General features: G+C 38.5%; 1 protein-coding gene across 5 annotated transcripts in view; it reads left to right on the forward strand.

Annotated features, from left to right (window-relative positions):
• The window catches only part of pum2 (pumilio RNA-binding family member 2), a 126,609-nt gene that overhangs the window by 93,619 nt on the left and 20,951 nt on the right, over nt 1–12,039 (forward strand). For all 5 annotated transcript variants that reach the window (XM_079898963.1, XM_079898966.1, XM_079898965.1 and 2 more), the window contains exons 12-16: nt 2,348–2,488; nt 2,647–2,946; nt 6,103–6,333; nt 6,692–6,959; nt 7,333–7,462. In XM_079898963.1, coding sequence (XP_079755089.1) covers nt 2,348–2,488; nt 2,647–2,946; nt 6,103–6,333; nt 6,692–6,959; nt 7,333–7,462 — 1,070 coding nt within the window. The remainder of the gene's footprint in view (nt 1–2,347; nt 2,489–2,646; nt 2,947–6,102; nt 6,334–6,691; nt 6,960–7,332; nt 7,463–12,039) is intronic.

Below are 12,039 nucleotides of genomic sequence, written 5' to 3' on the forward strand. Positions count from 1 at the left end.
ACAGCTTGACAGCCTCACAAATATGAAGCCTAAAATATCGCTATCACCCCTGGTGGCTTGCTGCAGTACAGGTAATATGAACGGTGGCCGACAAGGGCAAACGGCAAAACGCTGCAAAAACGGGAATGTGCTAGCCTGACGTCGTCATACTCAGATTCTAGTCAGAATGTGAGTCTGATACTGCTCCATTGGGCTGTGATTATGGGGCGGAAAGAAAATGCCTCTGCACTCAATTGGATAGACCTACAACCAATCAGAGCAACGGAGTAAGTAATGTATGTTTTTCATTCATGTTTCCGATCGACAAATGCCTTGATCGCGGTTCTCTGTTCCTTTTTTAAAATTAATGCGCCGTCGATATCTTCTATAATAGACGCGATGGCGGAATCAACACATGATGTTTCATAAACAAAGTACAGGAGAAGCACGTTCAAATAATCAATCCAATCAACTTGTCATCAAACTATTACCATGTCTACCCTATCAGCATGAGAGGAAGCATATATTTATTCACTGTCAACTCACCTAACATTCATTGACAGTTTTCAGCATCCCTCCACTCACTCTCGGCTTGTTCTTCCACAGCCTGGAAAACGGGGAGCTCTTTGGGTTCGGGTCGAATACCGAGCCCGGAGCCCTCTCCTCGGACAGTAGCCAATGCCAAATATGCATTTGTTTTGTAAGTGTGAAATCTCAATTCTCCAGCGGCAATCATCTTTGTTGTAAACTAATTCGACCCAAGCGCTCTTTGGTGACGTGGATGATTACGTGTTGATCATCTGTCCATCATCGTATAAAGCCCGCCCTGACAATTTGATTGGTCCGAACAGTTTTTGTTCGGGCATAATAGCTCCTCAACGGATCAAGTCCAGACCGAACCTCCCGACCTAAAAATTTTGTGGGCGCGGCTAAGTTCGGCTGGCATCCAGGCTAGGAATGTGCAAAACCAAAAACTTACAAACCCACAAAACAAATGCCAAAGAAAAATGTTGCAAATACAAAAAACACACAAAACAAGACAACTCCAAGAGAGAAATTCTGCAAATTCACTCCTCAAAACAGAAGTGCGCCAGGCCACTAGGGGGACCCGACCTGAGGCATGGACCAGTCCTGTGGGACCAGACCCGAAAGACATGAAGAAGAAAGTTGGCTAAGTTTTGGAGAGAAGAGTCCAAATATACAATTTCCTTTGTCTTTTTTAAACACTTGGCCGTAATCTTTTATAATATTATAGAAGATAATAATATTAAATAATGAGAATGAGAATGAGCCACTGAATGAGAATAAGTATATCAAATAATAACACATTATTTAGGATACAATACTAATTTTATTTTATATTACGAGCATCTGGCCCTTACAGTGTCTGCAGAGAAAAATTCTGACCCTTGGACTTAGTTGATGACCCCTGCCCTATAGGTATCATACTATCTGTAGCCGAATAAACAGAAGATTGAAATGCTTTGATAAAACATGACTAATAAACATATGACTGCCTTATTCTGTGTAAGAAGCCATATCATCTTACAGAAGGATGCTCAATTGTCATTATGAAGTGAGTTTGGAGTAAAAGCATGTTATTGAATGTTTTCTTTAGTTGGACAAGAGGTTCATAAATGCTTCTCCTCTTTGGAAAGATGTTTGACGCATGTTGCTTTTTCAAATGCACGTTATAAACGACTCAAACTCGCAGTGCTTTCAGATGGAGCAGCATTTACTACTGAACATAGTTGACAAGCTGTGCTTAAAAAAAAAAACGCAGCCTTTGCGATTTCATAAACGCAAAAAGCCAAATCGGTTTAAGCGCGATTTCATGTTGATTGCGATTAATCGTGCAGCCCTACTCACCAGCTGTTACTGGCCATTCAGAACGTCTGCTAACCATAACAAAAATATCAGAAATAAACCAGATTATCACGGTTTTAAATATATGTATTAAATCTGATTCTGAATCATTGAATGACTTTAAAAGATAAAATTGTTTAACACTGTTTGTGGATACTATAAAAATGAAATAAAATGGAAATACAAAACAAAATTCTCCATGACTTCTCTTATAAAATAGCATTTATTTTGTTGTAATTTCCCTGTATAGCTCGCTCTAAAATAGTTTAATTGTAAGCACAACAATTCATAAAGTGATCAGCTGTTTCCTCCCAAAACTTGAGCGAAAAAAAGTGAAGCTTTACTTTCATTAACATCCATTCACAAAAGCCAACCCATTCTCACTTCAAGGCATTCGATTATAATAAAATATCATGTCCTGATGACAAAATTATATTTCTGCGCATTTCATGAACGATAATTGATTCAGACCCAATTTCAGTCTGTTATGTTTTAACATCAGGTTACCAAGTTCTAGCACCGGCTGCTTACTATGATCAGACTGGAGCTCTGGTAATGGGTCCTGGAGCTCGCACTGGTCTGGGTGGACCTGTCCGACTGGTCCAAACCCCTCTCCTTATCAACCCAGCAGCCGCACAAGCTGGTGAATATGCCTTTTTTACCTACTCTTTAAACAGACTATTTAAAATAATTACGAAAAAGATTTTCAGTGTCTTTTTTTTCTACTGACCAGACTGATCTTCTTTTTTATTTTATTACTTTCTTTTAATCTTCTTGTTGTTCTTTCTGTCCTCTGTCTAGCTGCCAATGCGTCAGGCTCTGGTAACAGCATGTCTGGTCCTGCTAACGGTCTGTACCGGTCCATGGGCTGCCAGCAACCCCAGCAGCCTCAGCCTCAGCAGCAGCCGCCTCCCCCCTCCAGCGGTCTGCAGTCCAGCTCCTTCTATGGGTCTGGCTCAGTGGCGCCCAGCTCCCAGAGCAGCTCGCTGTTCTCCCATACAAGCGCGGCACCTCCACCTAGCACATCTCTGGGTTTCGGCAGCACTGGGGGATCTCTGGGTGTTGGGCTAGGCTCTGCCCTTGGTGCCTTTGGCTCCTCAGGTCTGTTTCACTATTTCGTTGTGTGCAGTAGTGATTAAGTTGCTGCCTGTGAAAAAAAAGTCTCAAATCAACCCTTTATTAGGTTCTATTTTGATTTGGAATGCTGTTCAAATAGACATCCGCCTCTATAGGCGTTAGACCACGTCTCAAACTCGAGGCCCACCATCCAAAATCTCATTTCATGTGGCCTGTGAGAGAGTTTCATTATACTGATTCCTTCATATTTCCACCTTATTTCATGTTGCCTGCAAGTTAATTTTTCAAATCAATCAGTTAGTAGTGCTCTGCTTGTGAACATTAACCCTTCACACGTATCACATCGGTGCAGTAAGAACATTCAGTTTGTAATGGTTAAATTCAAATCTCCTTTCGTGCTCTGGCTGGCGACAGACTCTTCTCAGCACTTGTCATGTATCAGTATTTTCAATTTAATGTTTATTTTAGGTTTCAGATATTTAAATACATTCAAGTACTAGTAAAACATTTGTAGTTTGTTAAAATACACACTGATGTCTTTTGAAGTAACAATATTAAAAAAAAAACAACTAATTATATGCATCAAAATGCGTTTTTACTCATGTCAAACACACCTCATGTAGGTAACTGTTTACTCTAGTTTCCTAATTGATTGGCCACTCACTGAAGTAAATGAATTTATGTTTTGTAAATTCCTACTATATCTTATCAACTAGCATGATCATTAAAAAAGTTCATTGAAATCAATAAATCACAAAATACATTTACTTGCACATACAGTGAGGAAAATAAGTATTTGAACACCCTGCTATTTTGCAAGTTCTCCCACTTGGAAATCATGGAGGGGTCTGAAATTGTCATCGTAGGTGCATGTCCACTGTGAGAGACATAATCTAAAAAAAAAAATCCAGAAATCACAATGTATGATTTTTTAACTATTTATTTGTATGATACAGCTGCAAATAAGTATTTGAACACCTGTCTATCAGCTAGAATTCTGACCCTCAAAGACCTGTTAGTCTGCCTTTAAAATGTCCACCTCCACTCCATTTATTATCCTAAATTAGATGCACCTGTTTGAGGTCGTTAGCTGCATAAAGACACCTGTCCACCCCATACAATCAGTAAGAATCCAACTACTAACATGGCCAAGACCAAAGAGCTGTCCAAAGACACTAGAGACAAAATTGTACACCTCCACAAGGCTGGAAAGGGCTACGGGGAAATTGCCAAGCAGCTTGGTGAAAAAAGGTCCTCTGTTGGAGCAATCATTAGAAAATGGAAGCAGCTAAACATGACTGTCAATCTCCCTCGGACTGGGGCTCCATGCAAGATCTCACCTCGTGGGGTCTCAATGATCCTAAGAAAGGTGAGAAATCAGCCCAGAACTACACGGGAGGAGCTGGTCAATGACCTGAAAAGAGCTGGGACCACCGTTTCCAAGGTTACTGTTGGTAATACACTAAGACGTCATGGTTTGAAATCATGCATGGCACGGAAGGTTCCCCTGCTTAAACCAGCACATGTCAAGGCCCGTCTTAAGTTTGCCAATGACCAATTGGATGATCCAGAGGAGTCATGGGAGAAAGTCATGTGGTCAGATGAGACCAAAATAGAACTTTTTGGTCATAATTCCACTAAACGTGTTTGGAGGAAGAAGAATGATGAGTACCATCCCAAGAACACCATCCCTACTGTGAAGCATGGGGGTGGTAGCATCATGCTTTGGGGGTGTTTTTCTGCACATGGAACAGGGCGACTGCACTGTATTAAGAAGAGGATGACCGGGGCCATGTATTGCGAGATTTTGGGGAACAACCTCCTTCCCTCAGTTAGAGCACTGAAGATGGGTCGAGGCTGGGTCTTCCAACATGACAATGACCTGAAGCACACAACCAGGTTAACCAAGGAGTGGCTCTGTAAGAAGCATATCAAGGTTCTGGCGTGGCCTAGCCAGTCTCCAGACCTAAACCCAATAGAGAATCTTTGGAGGGAGCTCAAACTCCGTGTTTCTCAGCGACAGCCCAGAAACCTGACTGATCTAGAGAAGATCTGTGTGGAGGAGTGGGCCAAAATCCCTCCTGCAGTGTGTGCAAACCTGGTGAAAAACTACAGGAAACGTTTGACCTCTGTAATTGCAAACAAAGGCTACTGTACCAAATATTAACATTGATTTTCTCAAGTGTTCAAATACTTATTTGCAGCTGTATCATACAAATAAATAGTTAAAAAATCATACATTGTGATTTCTGGATTTTTTTTTTTTTTTAATTATGTCTCTCACAGTGGACATGCACCTACGATGACAATTTCAGACCCCTCCATGATTTCTAAGTGGGAGAACTGGCAAAATAGCAGGGTGTTCAAATACTTATTTTCCTCACTGTATATAATATTAATTATATATTAACATATATAAATTGCATTATCAAATTTCACAATCTAGTTGGTTAAAAATATGAAATTGAAACTATTTTAAGGAAAAAAAAAAATTTACATTTGCAATTTTAGCAAGGCCTGCAGTAAATAACTAATAAAATGATCTGCAGCACAAAATTAATGTTTGTTAAATAAATAAATCCTCCCAAAATAACCAGAATTAAATGCCTTGGTGCTGTTGTTGCAAAAAAAAATATATAGATGGATAGATAGATCTATCTATAGATAGATAGATAGATAGATAGATATAGTGAATATATATATATATATATATATATATAGTGAAATTCTTTGGATGCATGTGGCCCAGTAAACTCTAGAAGATGTTAAGGTCTATTTGAGGGTACACATAAGCTGATGTGGCCCGAGCTGAAAATAAGTTTGCCACCCCTGCTTTTGATGAAGTTCCACTTCACTTCCGCGTTCTGTTCCGTACATACTAAGAAAATGTTTTGTGGTGTTTTGTTTTCTAGAAAGATGTGCGATAATAGGTGGGTATAATTTATATCGGATTCGGGATAAAAGGGATGTGGATGGGCAAGCAATGTAATGCCAGATTAATGTAATGCTTACATTTGACAAAAGTGTACTTGTCGTCATTTCTCCTGACAAAGTCAGAGTAATATCAGTGTTTACATCTGCTGAATGCTCTTCCATATTCCAAGCTAGCTTGCTGCAATGGTGATGTCACATGCTTGTCTTGTTCTCTTCTTTGTCCTTCCCACTCTTGTACTCCTGCAGTGTCAAGTTCCACTAGCAGCAGCGCAACCCGTCGGGACTCCCTTTTGGCCAGCTCTGACCTGTATAAGCGTGGTGGTGGTAGCAGCCTGACTCCCATTGGCCAGTCTTTCTACAACAGCCTAGGATACTCCTCCTCCCCCAGCCCCATTGGACTAACACCTGGCCACTCACCTCTGACACCTCCACCCTCTCTGCCCTCCTCCCATGGGTCCTCATCCAGCCTCCATCTGGGTATGATCTTTTGGTTCTAACCGATTGATCCAAATCAGGGTTTGTTTCCAGGTTTGATTGGATTGCAAAACACTTTCCACACCAAGTAACCCAACCAAACTCAAACCATTTCAAAAGCTTTGAAAAAATGCTCTCAGCCCTCTGACAGGCCTCTGAGCTTAGTATGGTTTGTTTTGCCCTTTATTACACCCCATTCTTTAAGTTTGGTGTATGAACAAACAAATATGTAATTTGATGTTCATTTCTCAATTTTTTTTAATTGTGAATTTTTCATCTTGAGTGACCTACACAATGACTCCACATATACAAGTGAAGAAAAAACTCAATCCTGTTTTCCTCTCTCTCCTGCTTTTCACAGGTGGTCTGCCCAATGGCAGTGGCCGTTATATTTCTGCTGCTCCGGGAGCAGAAGCCAAATACAGGAGCTCGGGCAGTACCTCCAGTCTTTTCAGCTCTAGCAGTCAGCTCTTTCCCCCGCCACGAGCCCGCTACAGCCGCTCAGATGTCATGCCTTCAGGACGCAGCCGCTTACTCGAGGACTTCCGGAATAACCGCTTTCCCAACCTGCAACTACGAGACCTGCCTGGACACATGGTGGAGTTCTCACAAGACCAGCACGGATCCAGGTTCTCACTCCTCCTCTTTTAAAAAAAAAAAAAAAATGTTTTACAGTAATGTTTTAGTAAATGCATTAGTGCTAGTAAATGCTATTACTAAGTAGTGCATGTGTATGTTGGTCTTGCACAAATAACCATGTCTGACATCTGTTTCTATATCCACTCTGTTAAATGTATTGTCAGCATTTCTCATACTACCAGATAAAAATGATTTTTTTACACTGACACAGCTTTTGACACTATATTTTTTGATCATACATGTCTTTAAACAATGCAAAAAAAAAAAAAAACACTTGCATGCTACTATAATACATCCTTTTTTTACGTTGTTTTTTGTCACGCGTCTCTGTGCTTAATGTAAAATATTTTTCTCAATGTCCAGATTTATTCAGCAGAAGTTGGAGCGTGCAACTCCTGCAGAGAGGCAAATGGTGTTTGGGGAGATCTTACAGGCTGCTTACCAACTCATGACTGATGTCTTTGGGAACTACGTTATACAGAAATTCTTTGAGGTAATTAAATGTAAAATGTTTTGCTCAGAAAAAAAAATTCGTTATATTTATATTTAAGGGCTGTCTATAAATAAAAATTTTAATTGTGATTAATCGCATACTTATCTTGAAATTAAGCATACATCATTTATCTTTAACGCGTTTATTTCGTCATCATTTGCTATATCTATTTCTATTTAAAAAAAGTAAACTATCAGATTAAAGGATGGTTCTCACAAAACTGTGTTTTATGCAAGTCTTTCCAAAAAAGGACACTTGGAAACTCCAAAAGGACACCTAATAACCAACTGAAATAAAATATCCCTATAATCCATAGATTTATGCACACCAAAGCACACATGAAAAAATTACATAACATTTTTCAGAATGTAGTTAACAGTATGTGTACAGTGCAACAGCAAAGAGTTTGTTTGTAAGAGTTTTTTAGAGCTTGTTTACATTAGATGTCAAGTTGCGATACTGAACATATGATGCCTTGACCTGACTGCATTATCTGCCTATACAGATCCATTCAGAATTACTAAACACAGCAACATACACATGACAGATAAAAACATTATCCTGAATGTGTGTGGAAACATGAATGTACTGAAATGTGTCTTAAATACAATGTGCGTCGAGAGCGCTCATACATGGTTTGTTTGCACATCTATAATAACCGGTTCGTGTGCTCACTGCTTACTGTACGACTCCTGTCCGTCATTGCGATCGTCTTTACCTTGATTACAATTCGCATCCATCAAAACTTTACTTGCAAGAAGCTGGTTTGCTTTATCCAGCCGAGAAACGTAGTTTGCTTAAAATCTGGCCAGCTGTTGATGTTTTGACGTTCTGTTCAGTCTGTATTTAATGACAGAATTAGGGATGCTTTCATTGCAATGTATTCTTAGCTACAATCATACTATATTGAACCGTACCTTTGGATTGAGAGACTTAAGTGAGTCGGACTAACTAAGAATTGCTATCACTGGTTAAAAAAAAAAAAGCAGAGCAGAAAGAGAAGAGTGACTGGCATTTTGCTCTCAAAATGGTAGCCAGGAAGGGGTATCTGCTTGAACGATACCTGGAAAAGAATCTCACCAATATACAATATATTAATGTTCTGCAATTTACCCCCCCCCCCCCCCCTTGCTAATTAACAGAATAACCAGAACGGCTACTAAATGAGTCTATTAAATCCAACAAAGGGGGATAAGAGCGCTCAGGATCTGAGAGATAGAGAAGAACGTCATCAGCATAAAGAGATATATGATCTACCTGACCTATGCTTAAGGGCAGAATCTGCGGATGGTGTCTTAAGGCTATTGCCAAAGGTTCTATGACAATGGCAAACAGCAGGGGTGAAAGTGGACATCCTTATCGCATGCTCCTATGCCAGGGTTCCTGCGAATCCTTAAAAAGTCTTAAATTAGATTTTTAATATTTAAGGCCATAAGTCAAATTTTTAGGTCTTAAATTTTAGATTACACTTTGACTTAGTTTTAATTTGGAAAGCATTTAGATCCGTCTATCAAATTAGCGTGTATTATTTTTTTATTATTCTATCTTTGTGGATTTGCTTGTTTACGTTAGGGCTGGGCGATATGGACCAAAAGTCATATCCCGATATATTTAGGCTGAATATCGATATACGATATATATCCCGATATTTTTTCCGCAAAGTGAGAGCAAATGTTCAGTCAAAGTCAAAGCCAAATATGACATCACAAGTAGTTTTATTGAAAAAGGCTATTTCAGTGAACAGTTGCTAAATCAAATGAATCATAATAAACAGGTTTCTTCACCTTAGGGCTGCACGATTATGACAAAAATCATAATTGCCGATTATTCCCTTGGAATTGTAATTGAAATCTATTAATTATGATTATCAAAATTTACGTTGAATATATATAAACAAATTTTGTGTAAACGTTATAATTTGCATATATATATATATATATATATATATATATGCAAATTATATTTTTTATATATGCAAATTATAACACGTTTTAACACACACAAGTACTGTCCCCCTTTACTTAACATACACATAAATTGTAAGAATATGACTAATAGTAAAGACTAGTACTAATAAATAAACATTAGGCCAATGCTAAAGCTATTAAATAGCAGTCCCAAACTAGTTTTTGTTAATACAATGTTGGTATGAGCCACTACAGTCATTTAAAAAATATAAAAAATTAACACAAAGAAAAATAAAGTGGCATTTTGGGGTTAATATGGAAACGACAGTTACCATGGTGAATACACAATATTAACAAGAACTATTAATGAAACATGGAAACTGCTCTTGGTGAACAGAATGAAAATCATACCTGCATTACTTTTATTTCGTGTAATTTACAACGTAACGGCGTTGCATGCTCGTAGTTTGGCGATAGTGAGGTGATAAGTCAAGTCAAGTCAAGTTTATTTATATAGCGCTTTTCACAACATAGGTTGTATCAAAGCAGCTTCACAGTAATAAATTAAAACAATACATCAATGTTTGTTTCTAGTGGAACGTCCACGTTTGGTAATGCTGATCAATAGTATCGTTGATTGATTAATTAAATTAAATATCCCCAAATATCCCCAACTGAGCAAGCCAAAGGCAACAGTGGCAAGGAACCGAAAAACTCCATCAGGTGACCTAATGGAGAAAAAAAAAAACCTTGGGAAGAACCCAGGCTCAGTCGGGGGCCAGTTCTCCTCTGGTGTTTATGAACTAGAGGTCGGATTTAACTGTAAGATTAAAAGTATTATATGAATGCCTGGCTGAAGAGATGCGTCTTTAATCTAGTTTTAAACTGGGAGAGCGAGTCTGAGCAACGAACAGTATCAGGAAGACTATTCCAGAGTTTTGGAGCTAAATGTGAAAATGCTCTCCCTCCTTTGGTGGATCTGGATATCCTAGGTATGACCAAAAGCCTCGAATTTAGTGACCTTAAAGAGCGCGATGGATTATAGGGCGATAGAAGATCGGTTAAATAGACTGGAGCTAAGCCGTTTAGGGCTTTATAAGTCAGTAGCAATACCTTGTAATTAATACGGAACTTTATAGGTAACCAATGTAGTGATGATAAAATTGGTGTTATATGATCATATTTTCTTGATCTAGTTAGAACTCTAGCGGCGGCATTTTGGACTAACTGTATCTTGTTTATTGAGGTTGCAGGACAACCGGCTAATAAAGCATTACAGTAATCTAGTCTCGAGGTCATGAATGCATGAACTAACTTTTCTGCGTCAGAAACTGATAGCATGTTACGTAGCTTAGCAATGTTTCTAAGGTGGAAAAAGGCTGTTCTTGTAACATATGAAATATGTTTTTCAAAAGACAGGTTGCAGTCTAATATAACACCCAGGTCTTTTACTGTAGAGGATAAAGTAGCAGGACATCCTACTATGTTAAAGTTGTATTGTGAGAGGTTTTGTGGGTGGTTTTTTGAACCGATGATTAGTACCTCTGTCTTGTCTGGATTTAATAAAAGAAAATTGCGCGTCATCCAATCTTTTATATCTTTAACACACTGTCAATTTGGATAATTTAGCGTTTTCATCTGGCCGTGATGAAATATAGATTTGAGTGTCATCAGCATAACAATGGAAACTAATTCCATGTTTCCTTATAATATTTCCAAGTGGCAGCATATATATTGAAAATAACAGAGGGCCTAACACAGATCCCTGCGGCACTCCATAGTTTACTGGAGTTATGATCGATTTTTCTCCATTTAAATAAACAAAATGGTAGCGGTCAGATAAATACGATCTAAACCAGCTTAATGCTTGTCCTTGAACACCAGTATAATTTTGTAGTCGATCTAAGAGTATTGTATGATCTATAGTTTTGAACGCAGCACTAAGATCAAGTAAAACTAATATTGAGATACAGCCTTGGTCAGAAGCTAAAAGTAAATCATTTGTGATTTTAACGAGCGCAGTTTCAGTGCTATGGTGCGGCCTGAATCCAGACTGGAACTTTTCATAGGTGTCATTTTCTTGCAAGAAAGAGCCCAGTTGAGCGGACACAACTTTTTCTAGTATTTTAGACATAAAAGGTAGATTTGAAATGGGTCTATAATTTGCTAGATTATGTGGATCTAATTGTGGTTTCTTAATGAGAGGTTTTATAACTGCCAGTTTAAATGTTCTTGGAACATGACCTAAAGATAAAGATGAGTTAATAATATTGAGGAGAGGCTCTTCCACTACAGGTAACACTTCTTTCAATAGTTTAGTTGGTATAGGATCTAGTAAACATGTTGTTGTTTTAGATGAAGTGATAAGTTTATTTAACTCTTTTTGTTCTATAGTTGTAAAGCACTGTAATTGTTCTTGCGGGGTGATAATTGAGGCTGAATTATAAGGCGCGATTGAGGATTGAACGTTTACAATTGTGGTTCTGATGTTTTCTATTTTCTCAGTGAAGAACTTCATGAAATCATTACTAATAAACTGTAACGGAATATTTTGTTCAGGAGACATCTGTTTATTGTTGATACACAGCGAAAAGCGCGCGCCGCCGCATTGGCGCGTGCAATTGATGAGTGTGCGCTACGAGCACAGTATATCGGCTGACAGGACAAGAA

Source organism: Squalius cephalus (genome assembly GCF_949319135.1).
Source record: "Squalius cephalus genome assembly, contig: scaffold_37, whole genome shotgun sequence".
Taxonomy (NCBI): domain Eukaryota; kingdom Metazoa; phylum Chordata; class Actinopteri; order Cypriniformes; family Leuciscidae; genus Squalius; species Squalius cephalus.